Here is a 23,985-nt window from a genome sequence, read left to right as displayed (position 1 = left end):
ACTGTTTTCCACAGTGGCTACACCAGTTTGCCTTCCCACCAACAGCGCACAAGTGTTTCTTTTTCTCCACATCCTCCCCAATGCTCATTATCACTGGTCTCTTTGAATCTAGCCATTCTCACAGATGTAAGGTGATTTTTATTTTCTTTTTTTTTTAGAGAGTGATGTTTATTTTTTTAATGTTTTTATTTATTTGTGAGAGAGAGGCAGAGTGTGAGTGGGGGAGGAGCAGAGAGAGAGGGAGACACAGAATCTGAGGCAGGCTCCAGGCTCTGAGCTGTCATCACAGAGTCCGACGTGGGGCTCGAACTCACGAGCCGCGAGATCATGGCCTGAGCCAAAGTCGGATGCTCAACAAGTAAGGTGATTTTTCATTTGTGGTTTTGATTTGCATTTCCCTGATGATTAATTATGTTGACCAGCTTTTCATGTATCTGTTAGCCATGTGTATGTTTTTGTTGGCAAAATGTCAATTCAGGTCCATTTTTTAAATAGATTATTTGTTTTTTGGTGTTGAGTTGTAGAAGTTCTTTACATATTTTGGATATTAACCCCTTATCAAATATATCAAATATTTGCAAATATCTTCTTCCATTTAGTAGGTTGCCTTTCATTTTGTTGATGGTTTCTTTTGCTATGCAAAAGCTCTTTATTTTGGTGTTGTTCCAATATGAAACTTTTCAAACAGAAGAGGTACATTTTATTAGTCATGAAGGAAAGCATCTTTCAAGCTAAATTACAGTATATTTATTACATGATATATAATCACAACCACCAAGCCAGTTTCAAAAAAGACAAATTTCATATTTTAATTTATTCAGTAAAGAGACATTAAAAATACATAAAGGCCTTTTGACCCCTTCTTCCCTACTCCCTAAATTTTGTGTTTAAACCTGATATATATTTTGTAACACTAATGTTTTTTTCTGTATTAGAGCTTTTCAAGGTAATGATTATAAATGCAACTAACTTGAGAGAACAGGAAATAAACACATTCACCTGCTGTTTTCTAGCTCATTACCTCCTTTGTCATTAAGATGATAATGCTAAAGAGATTAATGTTTGGGTATGAATTGGAGATACAATTTTTACATTTTCCATAATCTTGAGAAAATTTTCAGTACTATATAATCAAAAAATCAATTCCAAATACACCTGCACACATCTTATAAAAATACATTTAAAAACAAGAATAGGAAAAATTCTAAATACTGGGTCATTATTATTCTGAAGGTGAGCTGGCATCATGAAGAAGCTTTGAGTCCTTTATCTTTTTCAGGATATTCTTCCACATCAGAGGAGAACATCAACTCTGGGAGAGAAAATCAACAGATCTTACTCAAAATGGTTTCCCAGTACCTCAAAAAGAGTTTTACAGCTTAGTTATAAACAGATTCTCAAAATATTGACATATTTAATACATATAAAGAAAACTCTCAAGTACAAATAAGAATTTTTAATAATGAAATCTGATTTAAAAGGTGAGTGAGGAGCACATGAGTGGTTCAGTTAAGCATCCGACTTTTTTTTTAAGTTTATTTATTTATTCTGAGAGAGAGAGAGAGAGAGAAAGAGAGAGAGAGAACAGAGGAAGGGCAGAGAGAGAGGGAGAGAGAGAATTCCGAGCAGGCTCCATACTGTCAGCACAGAGCCTGCTTGGAATTCTCCCTTTATCTCTATCTGCTCCTCCCCTGCTCATGCTGCTCTCTCTCTTTCAAAATAAATAAATAAACTTTTAAAAAATAAATAAAAGGCAAGTAAATGACAAATGTACAAATAGTGCATTTAAAATGTTTAAATTTTAAATGTACTATAAACCACTGAAAAATAAAACATATATAATGGAGACAATAACGCTTACCAGAAAATTTAAGTCACTTAGAGAACCTGGGATTATTAAACAGCTAAAATGTCTAATTCTGTAGTGACCATGATAACCTACAACGGAGGGGCAGATGAAGAGCAAGGACTTGGGACTGACACGAGGCGTGTGCCCGTTTATCTTAAATGTCTTATCCCATTTAATCACCATAACAACCCAATAAGCAAGTTATTATCATCCTCATTTTATATTTACACTTTTTATCCACATAGAAATAAAAATGTTTTTATGAGTCACACGGCCCTAAAAGAGAGCAGGATCCCAGAAATCTGCACAAAGCCAGCTCGATCCAGCTTCAATCCCAATCATAGTGTGGAATGTTATTAGTTGACATTTCTACATGTAAACTATTACTTAGCATATAGGTGTCTAATTTATCAAAATATCAAGACATAAAGAAAAAGAAGACCTTAGGAATTTAGTAAAATAAAGTCCTCCAATATAAATATTACATGAAAAATTCCTTGAATGACAAAACTATGCTGAGTGAAAATAGGAAATAGCAAAATACATAAAGCCTCAGACAACTTGTAAATATACTTCAAATACTCCAAAAGAAACAAAGCAACAGAATATTCAGTGAAGAAACATGAGAATTATGATGCAAAAGGTACATTTGTGAATAAGAATATACCAGATTTAGTTTTTACAAATGGAAATATTGGAAAGATTCTCAATTCTTAGACTTCTGAGGTTATAATTAGTTGATCAAATCACAAAGGCTCAGGATATTTAACCAATCAAGAATAAATAACCAAAGTCCAGAAAATATCAAAGAGATTCAAGGGTGAAACTCGGGAACATCTGCTAAAGAAATACAAGTTACACTAGAAATACTAAGCAGTTCCTAAAGCAGTTCTCAAGGGCTATCAGTTTGCTAATATGATTCCCCTTCTCCAGATGTTCCAAAAAGGGTCTGGGGACAATAGATTAGTAAATCTCACTTTCCACCAAGCACACTAAAGCTAGGATTACTACATATTTCATTAGACAATGAAGGGTTAAGAATTTGTGCCAGGTAGAGGAGGTAAGAATGAATATGTCTGATAAAAGCTACATAGATGAAGCATGATTTATTTCAAGTTAAGAGATACTTTGATCAGAAGGAGATCAAAAGAAATGAAGAGCAAAGACTCTCTATAAAATACTTGAAGGGTTCCAAGAGAAGAATTACCTCCTAAATATAAATATGTACATGGGCCACAGAAGACTTTCACTGAGTACTCTAGGGCTCCAACTCTCTTAGACTCTCACTGCTTCTCCTGGCATTGTTTCACCACTTTACTGTTACTCTTCTTTCATTATTTTACTTTAAACACAGCTTTGTTATCAGATTATAAGCTATATTCAATAAAAGAAAATTTATAAAGTCAAAAGATTTCATGATATTCTTATACTATTTCTTCTTTAATACCTTCACTAAGATCCATGCCTGGCCTGTAAGACAAAAAAAGCCATGATAGTCCAACCAGAAGGGCCACCACCAGATTCACTACAATCCATGGCTGGAGAACCTGTTCCTCAACTCCTGCTGCCCTAAAGACACACAAACACTCATTAGAAATATCTTCATTTAGGTTCATATATCCAAATATATCTCTTTAAGGAACTTAAAAAAAATTAGTTCTCACCTAGAGAAACAACAAGCATGAAATAAGTATACAACATATAATTTCCCTATAAAATACACCATATATATATATAAAAATACACACACACACACACACACACACACACACACACACACACACACCATGAGAATAAAGGTTCAAAGGTTACTGAACTCTATCGCCAAACAAATTTTCTAGGTTTCCCTTCCATCTACTGTGGTGCTACTCATGTCCCTAGCTACTCTCACAAAAAAGACTGCCCCTCTCAGTTTTGTGAACTTGACTCTCAACTCACCTGTCAGCTTCATGACTGGCCACTGATCTGTAGAGGCTGGTTCTCCTTAGATTGTTCTCTTTCTAGCATTGCTTTTCTAGCAGCATTTCTGACTGCATCCCAGCTACCCACTCCCATCACTATTCTGGAGTATTAGGCCCCTGACTGGGGGCAAAGGTACAAGGCTTCTCCAGTTCATGGTCTATGACTGATCTTACAACCGTAACTTAATAGATTTAAAACAGACTTATAAAAAGAGTACATTTTACTAAAAATGCAATCCAATAGCAATCGTTATCCATTAACCAAGGTAATAGGTATTTTCTTACCATAATTTTGGAAACAAAAACAGGGCCTTCATTATTAAGGATAAGAACAGTACCATTACTCCGGTTGTTGCTGTTATTTTACATCAAAAATTGCTAATGCTATTGTGAGTTCTTACCAGAGGCTACCATTAACAGACGAAGGTGTGTAAAGGTGAATTCTGTCACTTGTCATTTGCTGACTCAGAGATAATATAAGAGCAGTAAAGTACACTGAGAAAAAGACAAATGAAATTACTAATGTATTTTTAACAACCCAGTTTATTTTGAATTTATAGATTACTTTAAGGTCAAAACTCTATACTTTGGGGAATGATGACATAAAAGAAATTCATTTGATCAATTTCAATACGCTGGCTAACCTTATTTTAATTTTCAAGAATATAGATGCAGAAGGGTATTTTGAGATGCTCATTATTTCATCATTAGAAATTATAAGAACCTAAAGGTCTCTTAAGAAATTAAATTACTTACTCAAGGTCTTAAAACTAGTTTTATTAATACTCTCATAATTTAGAACAAAATGTATTCCAAATTATCAAAAAGATATAAAATAGTATTTGTAACTGAAATGCCATGCCAGCTGAATCTGTTTAATATCAAGTAGAAAATACAAAACTGAAACATTACAAAATATAAGACAAATCAAGCTTTTAAAAGCTATCTAGATCAACCTGTACTGGAAAACAATTCTATCAAAATTATGCCTATCATATTTTTTTAATTGCAAATTCCACTGGACATCTATAAGTAATGTTTATAAGTAGCAATAACATAAAATCTTTCTAAAAGTAAAATTAAACTTTTCTTGGTTCAAAATTACAGTGTAATTCAAGTATTACACAATTATCAAATTAAACTATTTACTCACAGAAAGATGCTAAAGCTGTAGGATCCAGGGCAAGAAAATTTCGGATTGCTACTGATGTTTTAGCAAAGTCAATCCTAGAAAATACAAAATCCGCTTGTCACAGTGCATTCGTAAACCTCTCACAAAACTGTACTCTCTTGACTATCATTTTTTTCCTTCTCTATTCTAGTGCTACCACATACATTGTCTATTATTAAGCTTTAAGTGGCTACAGTTTATATAAACACACATGAAAGAATATCTTATTTACAAAAGCCACATAAAACACTTAACTAGATTAATATTTAGTCAATATTCTTTTGGAGTTAAGACATTCTTAACAAATTAAACATGAACTGCAAAATTTCATTAGATTCTACCTCTTTGTATTACCCATATCATTAGGCTTTAAGTTGTTGTTTTTCTTAAAGGGTTGAATTGTGTTCTCAAAGACATGTTGAACTTCTAGCCCCTTCCCCCTTTTCCTGTGAACATGACCTTATTTGGAAATAGGGTCTTTACAGATGTAACCAAGTTAATATGAGGCCATTAGAATGGGCCCTAATTCAATACAACTGGCGTCCTTAGAAGGAGAGAAGGGAAGACCATCACGTGACAAAAAAAGCAGAAGTTGGAGTGATGTGCCTACAAACCAGGGAACTCCAAGGATTGCCAGTAACCACTGGAAGCTAAGGAAAGACGTGGAAGAGACTCTTGATCCAGCCCTCCAGAGAGGAACCAACCTGGCCAACACCTTGATTTCAGAATTCTAGCCTCCCAAACTGAGAGGGAATAAATCCCTGTTGCTTTAAGCCACCCAGTCTGTAATACAATTGACCCTTGAATAACACAGGGTTGAACCGCATAGGTCCGATTACACGCAGATTTTTTTCAATAAATATAGTGCAGTACTGTAAATGTATTTTCCTTATGAGTTTCTTAATAACTTTTGTTTTTCCTGGCTTAATTTTTTAGAAGAATACAGTATGTAATACATATAACATACAAAATATGTGGTAATCAACTATTTATGTTATTGGTGAGGCTTCTGGTCAACAGTAGGTTATTAGTTAAGTTCTCTGAGGGAGTCAAGACTTATATATCAATTTTTGACTTGCAAGGGGTCAGCACACCCAACCCCTGATATTTTCAAGGGTCAACTGTACTTTGTTACAGGAAACCTAGGAAACTCATACAATACCCAGAGTCTTACCTATACCTGATTCAGATGATTTGGAAGATGATATCTGGAACTGTTTTCATTGACTATATTTGGAAGAAATTTTAAATTCAGAGTTGATGCTGGAATGGGTTTAGATTTGGGAGATGCTTTTGTTGAGAGTATTCCCATCCCCTCCTGCCCCCCAAAAACGGAAACAGACTGGCTTTTAAAAAAAAAGTCAAAGTAATATTAATTCTCTTTTGAAAACTGTCATAGGGACAATGCTCAACATTTCTGAAGAAAAGTTACAGGGATGTGCAGTCACAATAATCTTACCTGTCAAAAGTTGAAACTGTACTTAGAGCCAAAAGCAAGTAGAGAAGACTCTGGAATGGATATGCTAAGGTCTTATACTGTTGCAGAAGGTTTGAGAGGTTAGAAAGCTGATCTCCTGCCAGAATATATATGAAAACAATATTCCACACAGCACAGCCAGCCAAGAAGCCATGGGAAAAGAGACCAATCATCCTGAATGGAAAAGGGTTTAATTATTACACACGCATTACTAAAGCAAAAAGCTAAAATATTTTTTAAATCTCTTCACATGTAAGAATAAAACTTAACATTTCACAAAACTAAAACCAAGCTTTTCCTTTTTATCACACTGATAGGCAGATGATTTAACTCCAATTAAATATTTTAAAAAATATACCTATTTACTATTTTAAGTTGTCAATTTTGTTCACAGTATAGAACAATCGAGACTTATTTTTAAAAAAATTATGGAATATCTGTTTTAAGAAAAGTCCAACAAAAGCAGTCACCTGAAAGCCCGGTGCACTGAGAGTGCAACATCTCTGGTCGTCCAGGAAAGCTTCACGTCCATTGACACCTCTATATTTTCTGTGGTCTTTATCAACTCTGAACGATCAGCAGCCTGGAATCTCCCTAAGAACACATTACACACTTATCAACAACTAGTAACATTGAACCCTGGCAGGCTGTTTACATTATTTCACACTGTAAGAAACCTCAGACTGAGATTTTGTGGTTTTTCTGTCTAAAAACTCTCCCTGATCCAGTCCCGATTTCAGAAGGCTCTTCTCTTTTGGTTGCTTAAATATACTATTTTTTTATCTTTAAGAAAAATAAACAAAGTCCATATAATTCCTTCTCATCCAAAAATAGATGTTAAAGTAACAGTTTTGGAAATCAATTACATTTAATGAAATAATGAACTTTCCACCCAGAACAAAGTCTAGAAACCTTTAACATGACATAATCCAAAATATTCTAATTTTGAGATGTTAGTCTATTAAAGTTCAAATGCCAACACTATAAAGCTAAGTCAATGTTTGAAAACACTTCAAATTTCTTAGGAAAAAATGCCAGTGTGTGTAGCATGGCATTCTGTGATGACAGAGTGGAAAGGGGTTGTTTTATAAACATAAAATTCCTGTGACAAGTATCTGTTCAAGTGTCAGCACCACAACACTGTGTGAGCAGAGCATTATCCTTTTACTGTTGACAAGGCTCCTTCTTGTAGATCTACCAATCCACAAACAGACCTCAGGAAGCAGGAAAGGTTCCATTTCAATTATCTTTGCCAAATCTGGCTGTCAAGTATTTGGGAGGATGAAAGACAGAGGTGCAAGACCTAATTTTCCCTCAGAAAAGACAACTTCTGGGCAGGCAACTGGTGTCTTTTATGGTCAGTTATTCTAGGAGGGAAGTTTCTGTGCTAAGGGAAACAAGAATCAAAATGAGGATTCAGTGACATTGCTTAAAAACAGACTACAAAAAATAGATATTGCTTAAAAGTGAGGATTGAGCGATATTGCTTAAAAACAGAAGTAAATTAAAAACCAACATAGTATACTAGTAAAAGTGCTTGACTAGAATAGTCATATAACCTCAGTTCAAGTCCCAGTTCTGCACTAACCTACTTCGAGACCCTGTCTAAGTCAGCCTCTCGGGATCACAAGTCTCTCACTGGCTAAGAACTCCAAGATGCCTCACACGGGATCTTATAGAATACAAATTCTAAAATAATTTACATAAAATCTAAATTATAAATTTTAATACCAATGTTTATTTTTCATTTGAGATCTTTAAGCAGCATATTCATAGCATATTCATGGATATGTGTGGTCATGATCATGCTTTCCATATGTTTTTCTTAAACACTGCAAATGGAGTTTTATAATCAATGTCAGAAAGAATATGGAGCTACAACACTGTATTTCTTATTTAATATGGTAATACCATCATGTATTTTCTCTCATTTATTTGTAATTATAAAAATCATATCATTATCTGCCCTACCACCAACACCACCATCATTATTGAAAACTGATAAAGTACAACAAAAAATAAAGAAATGGGTGAAAGTGGGTGGGAGATTTTCAAGGTTACCCACAATCCCATAACCCAGAAACAACCAACATTAATATTTTGGCATATTTCCTTCTAGTCTTTTGTCCTATACATTTTTCTACAGTTGAGCTCAAACTACATATGTGTGTGTATGTTTATTTTTCATTTAAATCTTTCCACGAATTGGGGCGCCTGTGGCTCCGTCAGTTAAGCATCGGACTTCGGCTCAGGTCATGATCTCGTGGTTCAAGAGTTTGTGTCCCACAGTGGGCTCTGTGCTGACAGCTCAGAGTCTGGAGCCTGCTTCAGATTCTGTGTCTCCCTCTCTCTCTCTCTGCCCCTCCCCCACTCATGCTCTGTCTCTGTCTCTCTCTCACTCTCAAAAATAAAAACATTAAAAAAATTTTAAATCTTTCCATGAAATTAAAAATTCTCTGTAAACATTATTTTTAATGGTATGGAAGATTTTATTATACAGACACACCATAACTGACTGAAATCATGCCCCTTCCATTTTATATTTATATTGCTTGCAGTTTTTCACTCTCAAGAATAACAATATGATGGTTAGCTTTGTTTATAAATTTTTGTTCATATTTTTATTTCCTTAATTCAGATTTCCAGAAATATAATTCCTAGGCAAAAGGATATCCTTGTATCATTCCTAAAAAGCTCATATTCAAACACAAGGAAGTACTTACGGCTTTTTTCCACAAACACTTTGCCTACAGGCTGGCTAATGCCAGTGGGTACAGTGAATCTAGACTGTTGTTCTGGACTGCTTTGCTCATCAGTAATTATGTCTTCATCTTCTACTCCTAGTTCATTGGCATACTGTAATTCTGCTGGCTGGGTTTTCCTGTAATCAGGAAGAATGTAAGAAAAATGGATTATTACTGTATTTTTACAGACACACATAAGGAGGTACCTGTAAAAGAGCTCTAGACTTGGGAATCGAGAAATTTGGTTTTACTCAAATGGATTATTAACTGTTATGTGCAGCAAGTCACATATATTTATGTGGGCCTCAGTTTTCTCATCTGGAAAATGAAGTGACTGAACTAGATTTGTAAGGTTCTTTCCAAACTTAAAATGATAGGATTGTATACAAATATTGATCACTATTTATTGGGTAATTTCCAAAAATAAACAATAGTGTTATATAACTTATTTAAAGTATCCCATTCTATTTTATCCGAGACTTAATTTCCTATGCTAAAATACACATTTTTTTTATTGCTGAAATAATCACAATTTGAATTCTATTAACATGAGAAAATATATCACAATAGCCCATTTTATTAATATTACCTTCAAATTTCAGTATGTTTAGTATCTAACTTTTTGCTATTCATATAATATCTTCTATTGATGTTCATCTTTTTTAGAGATAGCTCCTAAATTTTTAATTTAAGTATAGTATTTTACATTTGCAGTTGTTTACTCTTTTCAAATCTATCATTAGGTTGGTTTAACTGATATTTTTGTAATCTTAATTACCGTATTTAATATGACTTAATCCAAACCTACAACTTGAGAGCTCTGAATTAAGTAGCATAGTGTCCCTGAAGAATATTTAGAAGGACACATAATTCTTACTTTGTCTTCCTTCGAGGTTTCTGAATAACCACCTCCTCAGTTGGCTCCATATGAATACCATTTTCATTTCGTAATAAAGATGAATTGGATGCCTTCTTTTGGGCAAAGGAAGTCTCCAATTCTGAAAATAAAGTATATTAAATTTTCAAGTTACTACAACATAGAAAAGTATATTAAATTTTCAAGTTACTACAACACAGAGCCATAGAACATATAACGTGTAAAACTTATAAGACAAGAGAACTTTAAAAATTCTAATTAGAGTAGAACAGATCAATGAAACCAAAAGCTGGTTCTTTGAAAGAATTAACAAAATTGATAAACCACTAGCCAGTTTGATCAAAAGGAAAAAGGAAAGGACCCAAATAAATAAAATCAAGAATGAAAAAGGAGAGATCACAACCAGCACAGCAGAAATAAAAACAATAATAAGAGAATATTATGAGCAATTATATACCAATAAAATGGGCAATCTAGAAGAAATGGAAAAATTCCTAGAAACATATACACTACCAAAACTGAAACTGGAAGAAATGGAAAATTTGAACAGACCCATAACCAGTAAGGAAATCGAATTAGTAATCAAAAATCTGCCAAAAAACAAAAGTCCAGGGCCAGATGGCTTTCCAGGGGAATTCTACCAAACATTTAAGGAAGAGTTAACACCTATTCTCTTGAAACTGTTCCAAAAAATAGAAATAGAAGGAAAACTTCCAAACTCTTTCTATGAAGCCAGCATTACCTTGATTCCAAAACCAGACAGAGACCCCACTAAAAAGGGGGTGATCATGACCACCAATTTCCTTGATGAACATGGATGCAAAAATCCTCAACAATACATTAGCCAACCAGATCCAACAACATTAAAAAAATTATTCACCACAACCAAGTGGGATTTATACCTGGGATGCAGGGCTGGTTCAATATCCACAAAACAATTAACATGATTTATCACATCAATAAAAGAAAGGGTAAGAACCATATGATCCTCTCAGTAGATGCAGAGAAAGCATTTGACAAAATACAGCATCCTTTCTTGATAAAAACCCTCAAGAAATGAGGGATAGAAGGATCATACCTCAAGATCATAAAAGCCATATATGAAAGACCCAAATGCTAATATCATCCTCAGTGGGGAAAAACTGAGAGCTTTCCCCCTAAGGTCAGGAACAAGACAGGGATGTCCACTCTCGCCACTGTTATTTAACATAGTATTGGAAGTCTTAGCCTCTGCAATCAGACAACACAAAGAAATAAAAGGCATACAAATCGGCCAGGAGGAGGTCAAACTTTCACTCTTCGCAGATGACATGACACTCTATATGGAAAACCCTAAAGATTCCACCAAAAAACTGCTAGAACTTATCCATGAATTCAGCAAAGTAGCAGGATATAAAATCAATGCACAGAAATCGGTTGCATTCCTATACATCAACAATGAATCGACAGAAAGAGAAATCAAGGAATCGATCCCATTTACAGTTGCACAAAAAACCATAAAATACCTAGGAATAAATCTAGCCAAAGAGGTGAAAAATCTATACACTGAAAACTATAGAAAGCTTATGAAAGAAATTGAAGAAGACACAAAGAAATGGAAAAAGATTCCATGCTCCGGCATAGGAAGAACAAATATTGTTAAAATGTCAATACTACACAAAGCAATCTAAATATTCAATGCAATCCCTATCAAAATAACACCAGCATTCTTCCCAGAGCTAGAACAAATAATCCTAAAATTTGTATGGAACCAGAAAACACCCTGAATAGCCAAAGCAATCTTGAAAAAGAAAACCAAAGCAGGAGGCATCACAATCCCAGATTTCAAGCTACACTACAAAGTTATAATCATCAAGACAGTATGATACTGGCACAAGAACAGACACTCAGGTCAATGGAACAGAATAGAGAACCCAGAAATGGACCCACAAACGTATGGGCAACTAATCTTTGACAAAACAGGAAAGAATATCCAATGGAATAAAGAGAGTCTCTTCAGCAAGTGGTGCTGGGAAAACTGGACAGCGACATGCAGAAGAATGAACCTCGACCACTTTCTTACACCATACACAAAAATAAACTCAAAATGGATGAAAGACCTCAATGGAAGACAGGAAGCCATCAAAATCCTTGAGGAGAAAGCAGGCAAAAACCTCTTTGATCTTGCCCGCAGCAACTTCTTACTCAACACGTCTCCGGAGAGAAGGGAAACCAAAGCAAAAATGAACTACTGGGACCTCAACAAAATAAAAAGTTTCTGCACTGTGAAGGAGACAATTAGCAAAACTAAAAGGCAACCAACAGAATGGGAGAAGATATTTGCAAATGACATATCAGATAAAGGGTTAGCATCCAAAATCTATAAAGAACTTATCAAACTCAAGACCCAAAAAACAAATAATCCAGTGAAGAAATGGGCAAAAGACATGAATAGACACTTCTCCAATGAAAACCTCCAGATGGCCAACCGACACATGAAAAAATGCTCAACATCACTCCTCATCAGGGAAATACAAATCAAAACCACAATGAAATAACACCTTACACCTGTCAGAATGGCTAACATGAACAACTCAGGCAACAACAGATGTTGGCGAGGATGCGGACAAAGAGGATCTCTTTTGCATTGTTGGTGGGAATGCAAGCTGGTGCAGCCACCCTGGAAAACAGTATGGAAGTTCCTCAAAAAACTAAAAATAGAACTACCCTATGAACCAGCAATTGCACTAGTAGGCATTTATCCAAGGGATACAGGTGTGCTGTTTCGAAGGGACACAGGAACCCCAATGTTCATAGCAGCACTATCAACAATAGCCAACGTATGGAAAGAGCCCAAATGTCCATCAATGGATGAATGGATAAAGAAGAAGTGGTATATATATCCAATGGATTATTACTCAGCAATCAAAAAGAATGAAATCTTGCCATTTGCAACTACGTGGATGGAACTGGAGGGTATTATGCTAAATATTAGTCAGTCAGAGAAAGACAAAAATCACATGACTTCACTCATATGAGGACTTTAAGAGACAAAACAGATGAACATAAGGGAAGGGAAACAAAAATAATATAAAAACAGGGAGGGGGACAAAACAGATGAGACTCATAAATATGGAGAATAAACAGAGGGTTACTGGAGGGGTTGTGGGAGGGGGGATGGGCTAAATGGGTAAAGGGCACTAAGGAATCTACTGCTGAAATCATTGTTTCACTATATGCTAACTAATTTGGGTATAAATTTAAAAAAATAAAATAAAATAATTCTAATTAGACCAAAATTTTTTCATCATTTTACTAATTTTTAATTTTTATAATGTTATACCTCTAAATGCTCACCAAAAAAACAGAAATTGTAATGCCAAAAATATGGGAAAAATTATGTAATCCAGTACCCAGAGTTTTGGGAGAGCCCCAAGATTACCTACAGATCACATATTCACCCAACGGACCCACAGGACTCAGAAGGCATTACACTCACCAGTCCTTACATTCATAGTTACAATGTATCACAGTGAAATGACATAAAGTAAAATCAGCAAAGGGCAAAGGCACATGGAGTAAAGTCCAGAGGAAACCAGGTATAAGCTGTCAAGAGTCATCTATCAATGGAGTCACACAGCATGCGCTAATTCCTCCAGCAACAAGCTGTGACATGTATGACACTTTCTCTACCAGGAAAGTTCATTGAAACTCAGCACCCAAGGCTTTTATTGGCACCTGCTCACATAGGCACTCCCTGCCTAGCACATACCCAAATTCCAGATTCCCAGAAGGAAAGCAGGCGTTCAGCATAAATCATATTGTGTACACAAATGCATAGCAAACCACCCTTATAATTTAGGGAAAGTTTTATTTAAGTGTGGGGAACTGCTTATCATCCATGTTCCAGAGGTTGAAGAGGCAACCTTTCAAGTGGCCTTTCTTTTTCTTTTTTTAAATTATTCTCAAGCTAGTTGTATACAGTGTGGTCTTGGCTTCAGGGTGGATTCCACTGATTCATCGCTTACATATAACACCCAGTGCTCATCCCAACAAGTGCCCTCCTTAATACCCATCACCCATTTTCTCCATCCCCATTAACCCTCAATTTGTTCTCTGTATTTAAGAGTCTCTTATGGTTTCCTCCCTCTCTGTTTTTATCTTATTTTTCCTTCCCTTCCCATATGATCATCTGGTAAGTTTCTCAAATTTCACTTATGAGTGAAATCATACAATATCTCTTTCTCTGACTGACTTATTTCACTTAGCATAATACACTCTAGTTCCAACCGTGTTGTTGCAAATGGCAAGATTTCTTTCTTTTTCATTGCTGAGTAGTATTCCATTGTATATATATACCACATCTCCTTTATCCATTCAACAGTTGATGAACACTTAGGCTCCATAGTTAATATCATCCTCAATCGGGAAAAATTGAGAGCTTTCCCCTGAGATCAGGAACATGAGAAGAATGTCCATTCTCAGCACTGTTGTTCAACGTAGTATTAGAAGTCCTAGCCTCAGCAATCAGACAATAAAACGAAATAAAAGGCATCCGAACTGGCAAAGAAGAAATCAACCTTTCACTCTTCACAAATGACATTAAATTCTACATGGAAAACCCAAAAGACTCCACCAAAAAACTGCTAGAGTTAATACAGGAATTGAGCAAAGTTGCAGGATATAAAATCAATGCACAGAAATCGGTCGCATTTCTATACGCCAATAATGAAACAACAGAAAGAGATATCAGGTAATCGATCCCATTTACAATGACATCAAAAACCATTAAATACCTAGGAGTAAATGTAACCAAAGAAGTAAAAGATCTATATGCTGAAAACTATAGAAAGCTTATGAAAGAAACTGAGGAAGATGCAAGTAGGCCTTTCTAACAAGAGCAGTTTCAGGCTTGCTATATTAACTCTTTCCTGAGCACAGGGTATTAAGTTTAAGTAAGTCAATGGAGTCTTCTCATCAGCTAGCTATTCTTCCAATGTGAAAATACTGGCAATGGCTTCCTGGAATATCCTCAAAGCCCCCAGAATTCTATTTTAATAAAACACTTTAGCCCAAACTGGAAATACCAAAGAAGTAAAGCATACCATAATCATCCAGATGAAACAAAATAAAAATCATACAAAATTAAGTACCCAGAAATTTACAAGGCTGGACTTGCATAGATGAGTACATTCTGGAATGACAGTGACAGGTGCTTTTTTGGCCCAGAACTTAGTTGGGTCCATAACTTTCTAAAAATGGCCAAGTCAGAGGCGCCTGGATGGCTCAGTCAGGTGACCATCCAACTCTCGATTTCGGCTCAAGTCATGATCACAGGTTCATGGGATTGAGCATCCCATTCAACTCCATCCTGAGCGTGAAGCCAGCTTAAGACTGTCTCTCTATTCCTCTACCCCTCTCCCCTGCTTGCACTCTCTCTCTAACTAAAAATAATACATACATACATACATACATACATAAAATAGAAATGGTCATTTCTGTAAATACATTTTTCATAAATTGTAAAACTAGATACTGGTATCCATCTTGATTTTCAAATTTGTACCCTAACTAAATTAACTATGGTGGTAGTTTTAATTCAACTATATTTACTGCCAGTAATGAAAGAAATCATAAAACTGTCTGATCATCATTTCTGTCTCTTTTTCCTTCTTCTGCCCTCTCCCCTTCATAAATACTCACTGTCCCTGGGCACTGCAGCATCCTACTTCAACTTGCCTCTAAAAACTGTGCTCCATACTATGAACTCTTCTAGTTCCTACCCCCTCCTCCTGTAATTCTTCCATCCCATCAGGACCTACTATTTTCTAAGAGGATAAGTAATTGGTCAGGGTAGTTATTTTGTAATAAATTATTCATCAGGGGCCAATGTTAGTAGGAAAGAGCTAATCTCCCAATCCTCATTCCTTCCCTTTGTTTTACTCTAACAAAACCCATTATCTTTCTTCTAAATACTATAAAAGTCATAATGCTCAATATTTGAAAAATTAGTAAAAAATAAATGAAGAAAGACAATAAAAATCATCCCTAATTCCTTCTTCCAAAAAGCCTACCTTTGCTATATCTTTCCATTGTTTTTACTATATAGATGCATGCATATACATGTGTTCTGGGTTGAACTGTGTCCCCCAACAAAAGATATGTTCAAGTCCTAACCCCCAGTACCTGTGAATGAGACTCTATTTGGAAATAGGGTCTTTGCAGTTATAATCAAGTTAAGATAAGATCATGCTGGATTAGGATGGGCCTGAAATCTAATGACTGAAATCCTTATACCAGAAAATATGGGAAAATGTGAAGACAGGTGTACAAAATGGAGTTATATTGCCACAAGCCAAAGAACATCAAGGATTGCCAATAACCACCATAAGCTAGAAGAGGCAAGGATGGATTCTTTCCTAGAGCCTTCAGAGGGGGGATGGCCCTGCAGGCACCTTGTTTTGGACTTCTATCCTCCAGAACTGTTGGAGAATACATTTCTGTTCGTTTAAGTTTCTCCATTTATAATAATTTGTTATGGCAGCCCTGGGAAATTAATACAACATATTTTACAAAAATAGGATCCTTTGATATATACTATTATATGTATGTATGTATATTAATATGTATGTATGTACTATTATATGTATGTATGTATATTAATATGTATGTACGTATATTAATGTATATACTATTATATGTATTATATGTATGAGTCACTATTTCACCTTAACAATCCTTTTAATGGGGCCTGGTTTCTATTAAATGGATAAAATATGATTTATTTAGCCAGTATCACTTTGTTAGCTATGGTTATTATCAGTTTCTACTCCTATAAATAATGCTGAAGTTACCATCCTTTAATTATTGTGGCTAGTGTAGTTACTTCTATTTCTAGCAGTTCAGACAGGCTATACCAATTTACGCTCTTAGCAGCAGTATATGAGTGTGCCCCTTCCTCATCAATTTTTATACATATATGTAATATATGTATATGTGTATATATGTTTTATCTAACACTTTTAAATTTTATAATCTGAAAAAAAGCATTGCCAATTTGATATTTGACAGTATTTTGTTTACCTTGTGAATAGTGCCTGGGACATAGCAAGACTTAATAAATGATGACTGTTCTTTCATTGCATTGTTCATAGATTCAGTATTAACTGAATCTATCCTTTCCCCACTCATCTTAAATGTCCATTTTATCACATACTAAATTCTTATACACACCAAAATCTGAACTTTCTGTTTTAATCCCGTATTTGTATTCCTTCCCTCATAATATACAGAAATATGAAAAAAGAGACTCTCTAAAGGGTTCTTGACCTAACCTATTAGAGTTACTCCAGTGGTAAAACTTTAAGAAAGAAAAAAGTAAAGGGATACGGGTGAGGAAAAATGGGAACAGAGAAATTTTAAATCATACCCCCAATATAACAACTAGTATCACAACCTAACCTTGGTCTCTTCACATACCAAGAGGTAGCCTCGTCTTCCTCTGCCTCCTTGGAACAGGAGCTTCTTTTGGTTGTTCTGTGGATTCTTTAGCTGGTGGCTCACTGCCCTCAGATGGCTTATGAACAGGAGCCTGAACAAGGCCTTCTGAAGAAGTGCTACCTGCAGACAAGGGGAATGGGAAAAAACAGGATAATTTAACCAAAGATCACTGAGTCTTAAAAGATGAAAAAAAAATGGAACTAGAATAGTTTCTAAATGATGACTAACTGTCCTTTGTTACATCTTTGCCTATAAGAATTGGTCTTAACCCACACTTATATCACATTATAAATTAAAATAAATTCAGTAGTTAATATATCAAATCAATACTCAAGGGTTTTTGTTTTTGTTTTTTATTATATCTCTACATACAGACACAGATATTTTCACATCTTAAGATTCGTAACAGGCAGCAAGTAGAGTGGAGGGACGAGTTAGAGCTGACTGAGGTTTTGAGCCCAAGTGACTGGGAGAATGGGGGATTCCATTAACAGAAATTTGTGAGAAGTAAAAAATTGATTTATGGTTGAAGGTAATGATGAATTCTGAACATGCTGAGTTTAAGTTACTGACAGAACATCCAGGAGTATTAGTGGATAACTAAGACAAAAAGTTCACAAAACTTGCTTATTGTAGAACCTCTAACACATGGCTAATATGGCCTTGACTTCAGACTCTTGCTAATGAAGAGATTCTTTGACTGAAATTAGGGATCCCAGGACATTGTGTCTCTAAATCCAGTATCCTGTTCAAGGGTCTGAAATCAATCACAGCTTAAGACAATTTACGTTGTCTAGGGATAAAAGACCTCAAAGAGTCCAAGAATGCTGTGGAAGTAAGAGTTTAAGTAGTACAATCCTTTATTCCACGAATGCTTCTAGACACTCTTCAGGCTGCCCACTGCCTTGTTCCTCACTATCACCTTCCACTTCCTTAAACTGACTTTGATTCTATCCTCAACACAGCAGTGACTTGGGACTTCTGGGGCTTTGCCTCTACCTCATTGGTGATGTTTGTCATGCCTAAGGTCCTAGAAAGTCTTGTGATCCCACAAAAAAAGAACAACTTCTTACCTAGTGTGTTTTTTGTTCTGGGCTTCTTTTTCTTAGGACGACTAAGGGGAATATCACCTATAAAACACACACACACAAAAAACAGAAAAGGCTGCCTAAATTTCAATGCAGAGAGCAGTCAAAAGGAACTTTTAGTAGGGAAGACCTTTCCCTCTCTTCCCTAGGTCCAGCCAACTTCTACACATTAGGGGAAGGAGGCAAGAACTTGACAAAATCAAAGAAAGCTTATAGTATAATGCCAGTAGCTCACTGTTGGTCAGTAATATTAGAAACAGCGACATTAAAAAAAGAAAGAAAGAAACAGTGACGTTTCTAATACTAGAAAAGTGGGCTCACAAAATATTCATCTGATCACCCACGTTTTCCAGCCCCCTTGCACCCAGGTGTGGCCTGAGACTGGGTTGAGCCAATATACTGTGAGAACCGATGTGCCAAAACATTGAAAGAGCTAGTGAGTAACTCTCCAGCTTTCTCTTCCTTTGCTGAAGTATGTTAAGATGGCAGAGCCACAGAATGGAAGTAGCCTGAATCATGACGTCATAGCAAAGAGTGGTGAAAGGCAACTGGCCTGGATTGTTGCCACGGTGTACTTAGAAATATTAACCAGAAATATTAACCAGAAATAACCTTGTATGATATTAAGTTAGAGATTTTGAGGTTGGTATAGCATAGCCCAGTCTATCCTGATTAAATGAGACAAAAGACAATGTCATCCCTATTACAAAACTATAAACTAGCCAATGGTCATGTTGTGGGTGACTCCATCCTGGAATGAGTGCTTTCATATTTGTAAGGTAAAGTATCACTCATATAACTAGTGCTATAGATCAACCTTCATTTAAAAAATAGCAGTCATAAGGATATTTTGCTAAAAGGATAAAAGTATATTGCAATATTATAAATTATACCATTCAGATTCAACTTTAAGAAAAACATTAAGGAATCAAATTAACTTTTGAACTCCCAGTTTTAAAAGTTTTACATTAAGGATGAACTAACTCACCTTGAATAGCACTTTACATGACACCGACCAAATTTAATTAGGACAAAGACAAAAAAAAAGAAACTATTAATTAGAAATCTATTATATTGTTACACTGAAAACTGACTTAAGTCATTGTAAATTTAAAAATAAGCTTTCACAGAGCCAGCTAGTTTATAAACTAGTATATTTTTATAAGTAAAAAAGCTAATAAAACTGTTAACAAAATAACCCCAATATTTTCTGAACTTACATATACATATTACCTACTGTCTATTAATAAAGTGGATTAAGCAGATTAAGAATTCTTATTTTGTCACTGATTAAAACCAGCTTAAACTGAAGAAACTATTCTAGCAACCCAAAGAGGATCAAAAGTCTTATAAACAAGACATTAAAACATTCAGAATGGATCCATTATCTTACCATGTTCACATTCAGGCTTTGAAACAGAACATTTAATTATAACTGTAATCCTAATGATTCAAGAATTGTGTACCTTTAAACTTTTAGGAAGCCTTTTTCTAAAATTTTCAAGAAGTTTTCTCTGAATTATTATAATTTTGCAATTGTACTAGTCAATTTTTTCACTTTATTCATTTTACATTTTTAAAACTCAATAAAAAATAAAACTAACTTATTTTTACCTTGGCACAGGTGGAAGGGCTCGTGGAGGACGCTATGGGGAGAAGAAGAAAACTGCTTGTAAGTAAAAGCCTCAGAACATCTTCATGTACTTCAAATCTTTTGATAACCCTGTTCATCAAATGAAACCCAAGAAGTACTACTGAGAATCAGATGGGCAATTCTAAATTTGTCTTAACAACTTCTAAATTTCATATAAAATTCCTTCCTTCCTACTACTCCTTTCTATCTACATGTCAGGCTGTGTCCTAAGGACTACAGTTACATTAATGAACAAAACAGAGAAATCCCTGCTTTTATGGAACTTTCTTTCTAGTAGTTAAGTATGAGAAGATTACACATATGCACATGCACACACATGCACACACACTCGCACACACACAAAAATGAGGGAGGATGTGGAGTGCTACTTTAGTTAGGGAAAGTCTCTCTGAGATATTTGAGCTGAGACCTGAATAAGAAAGGAGCCAAAGGGGAGCAAACACAAAGGCTTTTAAGAGAGATTACAGTGTTTCAACTAAAAGAAGGCCAGTAAAGCTGCAGCACAGTTACAAAGGATAGGCAGGGGCCAGATTAATTAATTGGGGTCTTTTTTTTTTAAGTTTATTTTTTTGAGCGAGAGAGTGCACACCTGAGTGGGGTCAGGGCAGAGGGAGAGGGAGAGAGAGAATCCCAAGCAAGCTCCCCACTCTCAGCCCAGAACCAACAAGGGGCTTGATCCCACCAAGGGTAAGATCATGATCTGAGCCCAAGTCCAGGGTCTGAGGTTTAACAGACTGAGCCACCCAGGCACTACCATTAGGGTCTTGAAGACAAAAGGTGTCCAGACTTTGTTTTAATTAAACGAGAAGCCAGTGGAGGTTGTATGCCACAGAGTAACACACTTTTTTAAAGAAATCACTCTGAATACAGCATGAGGAATGCATTTTAGGGCAGAAAGAATTACACACACACACACACACACACACACACACACACACCCGTTATAAATGCCACTTTACATGAATAAGAGAAAGTGTTTGCAGTTCAGAGATTAGAGATGAGAAGCATTCTGCGATCTTTCAAAATAAAATACTAACAGAAATACCTCAAAATCAATCTAATGTCCCAACTGTCTCATGCTCCTTGCAGAGGGCATGATTCAAAAGGGTTACATTTTAGACAGTCTTAGTTTGTTCTACGATCGTCCCATTTAGCAATCCATTCGTTCAAAAGGTGTATTAATACAAATGCTACGAGATTAGGACAAAGCAGGCTGTCTTAATACTATCTGGTAGTTTAAATTACAACTGGAAAAAAACGATAGTCATAAGAAAGCGCTATTGTAAAGATGCTATGGATCGCGTTCTGTCCAAGGATTCAGTTCACACGTTCCACATTTCAAAAGTCCCGCAAAAATGACGTGTCACCCATCCACAAAGCCAACTTTAAGCCCCATAAAAGCAGGACAGCTCGACTGAACACAAAATCCTAATAGCTCAAACATAACTAAGGCTCGCTTACCACCTGCTTCTTTCCCATTCGGTCTAAAACCCTGCTTCCCCGCGGCGCTCAGCCTCCAGGTTCGAAGAGCTCACACCCCGCCCCCTGCTCACTCCCGCCCGGGCAGGCCACGCGCAGGCGCCGTGCGTCATTGGACTGCGCGGCACTGGCTGCTGTGGCTCTCAGCCCTTCTCTGCAAGGTGGGGGCGAGGATAAGCGCGGGGAGCTGGTTGGGCCTTTGCAATCTAGCCTTGCAGAAAAGGGGACGTCGGAGTGGGGGTTGACGTGCCAAGGAAAAGAGACTCCAGCGGGCATAGGACAGCAATCACGGTTCCACCCATGGTTTCCCAAGTGGTTGCAATGATTTGTTCCTGGGAGGTGGGAAAAGACCATGATTAAGTCTCCGCTAGGAAACTGCGATCTCTTTCCTGGGCAGGTAAATGCCCTCCGGGAGGAATCCGCATGAGAGACCTCGCTGGCACCCCGGGAACACGCAGGGGGCGGGAAGGCAGCGAAGAGAGACGTTGTCATAGCAACATCGGGCGCTCAGGCCACCAGAAACTTCACGCCCTGCTTCTCCCCTGGCTCCAGGAGTTCGGGTCCCGGCGTCGGGAAGAACTTCTATTGCCCGCTCCAGTCTAATCCTGTGAGCACCAAATGGGTGGACGCGCACACATCACTGGCAGTGCTCTCCCTTTGCGATCCCCAGCCCTAGGCATGGCCCCGCCTCAGTGCCAGCTGAAGCGTTAGGACAGCACCCTCCACCGCTGCCACTTCCGTGGCCGAAGAGCCGCTCACCGGTTCGGCCTCCAGGCGGAGCCCCGAGTCCGCCCTCATTGCGCTCTCACAGCCGGGGTCTCTCAACGCAACGGCCGGCGGCCCGAGCCTGGCTCCCGCGACCGTGCCTCCGGGACCTGCGTCAGGCGGGGGCTTTGCTATGTCGCGTTAGGCCGCAGCTCAGGGGGCCAGGTCTCTGCCAGCCTTCGCTGTGTCAAGCCCCGCCCACCAAGGCGTCAGAGTTAGGGAGGGGCACTGTTAGCCCTGTAGTGAGCCTGGTGGAATCACTTTTGTCAAGCAGTGAAGAAATGAATGAATCAAGTAGGCAGTAAAGGGCTGTGGGCAGAGAATAGATACCGCTAAACCCAAAACACTCTGTTGGTACCGAGAACTGATAATCGGCAATGCCAAGATTGCCTAGAAGAGCCAGGCACTGATCATCCCTAGAACCAGAAGTCTGGAAGGGCTAAAGTTACAGAGAGGGAAGGAGGCAAAGCATAAGAGACTCTTAAAAACTGAGAATAAACTGAGGGTTGATGGGGGGTGAGAGGGAGGAGAAAGTGGGTGATGGGCATTGAGGAGGGCACCTGTTGGGATGAGCACCGGGTGTTGTATGGAAACAAATTTGACAATAAATTTTATATTTAAAAAAAAAGAGAAAAAAACATTTTACCTTACATGGACAAATATGAATAAATATCAATTGAAATATTAAAAAAAAGAGACTGATCTCTGAACATAATAGAGACCACTCCACTGCTTGAACATAATGTGCAGATAGCAACCAGAGCTGACCTGGACCGGACTGAGTTTTCATCTGAAGGAGGCACTCATTGACTGACTTGGCGTTTGATTCTTTAACTTCTTACCCTTGTATCTTGTTTATTGTGACTTTATCTTGTGTCACATATGTGAAGTCAAGTTAAACAGGTAGTGAAATGTCATTCAGTTTGGAATCCTGCATCTGTTAAAATTGTGTAAATCCTGCTTTATGAGTGAATAAAGCTGACATTATGGAAAGACACAACTCGTGTACCACCTTTACAAGATGCTGGAGACACCCACGCCCCCACACCACCCACCCACCCACACACACACACACACACACACACACACACACACACACAAGCCCAGTGTTTCAGGGTGGGTATGTATTGATACAGACTAGTATCAGATTTTTTTCCAGGTGTGTGGGTGTGGGGGTGTGTGTGTCTGTGTGTCTGTCTGTCTCTGTTGATACAGGCAATCTCAAATTTTCGCCAGTTGCTTATATTCCATCTCTGTAAATCAAGTTTAGGAAAATTTTTCTCAAAAAAACAGAAGATCAAATCCGAGATAACCTAAGTATCATTAAAAATGACTTAATTCTCTTTGGTTGGGGTTTCTTGGGGGTTAATTTTTTTCTTTGGTTGTTTTTTTTCCCCCTTTGGTAGTTGTTTTTTTAAGATAATCACTTTAAGTAAAAAAG

The 23,985-nt window shown here is 37.0% G+C and overlaps 1 protein-coding gene across 2 annotated transcripts; it reads right to left on the bottom strand.

Moving 5' to 3' along the window:
* Positions 1-783: 783 nt before the first annotated feature.
* TMEM237 (transmembrane protein 237) lies at positions 784-22,878 on the bottom strand. Of its 2 annotated transcripts, none has more exons than XM_049615176.1 (13): positions 22,539-22,878; positions 20,261-20,292; positions 19,635-19,645; positions 18,632-18,688; positions 17,538-17,678; positions 10,080-10,200; positions 9,182-9,339; positions 6,929-7,052; positions 6,441-6,632; positions 4,964-5,037; positions 4,212-4,305; positions 3,297-3,418; positions 784-1,312 (listed from the first exon to the last, which is right to left on the bottom strand). In XM_049615176.1, the coding sequence occupies exons 1-13, from the start codon at positions 22,575-22,577 to the stop codon at positions 1,245-1,247; spliced, it is 1,233 nt and encodes a 410-aa protein (XP_049471133.1). In that variant the 5' UTR covers positions 22,578-22,878; the 3' UTR covers positions 784-1,244. The 2 variants fall into 2 exon arrangements, with proteins under 2 accessions (XP_049471133.1, XP_049471135.1); XM_049615178.1 differs by lacking the exon at positions 22,539-22,878 and adding an exon at positions 21,762-22,476.
* Between the last annotated feature and the right edge of the window lie 1,107 nt (positions 22,879-23,985).

The sequence above is a fragment of the Panthera uncia genome, assembly GCF_023721935.1.
Source record: "Panthera uncia isolate 11264 chromosome C1 unlocalized genomic scaffold, Puncia_PCG_1.0 HiC_scaffold_3, whole genome shotgun sequence".
In the NCBI taxonomy this organism is placed as follows: Eukaryota; Metazoa; Chordata; class Mammalia; order Carnivora; family Felidae; genus Panthera; species Panthera uncia.
This window is presented reverse-complemented; position numbering and strand designations above follow the sequence as displayed.

Excerpts from the sequence above, each read along its gene's own strand:
- TMEM237 (XM_049615176.1), bottom strand. The coding sequence starts at position 22,577 with ATGAGGGCGGACTCGGGGCTCCGCCTGGAGGCCGAACCG. Across the intron at positions 9,340-10,079 it reads AAACCTCGAAGGAAGACAAA|GAAAACCCAGCCAGCAGAAT; the intron begins GTAAGAATTATG and ends TCCTGATTACAG. Across the intron at positions 7,053-9,181 it reads AGTGTTTGTGGAAAAAAGCC|GGAGATTCCAGGCTGCTGAT; the intron begins GTAAGTACTTCC and ends ATGTGTTCTTAG.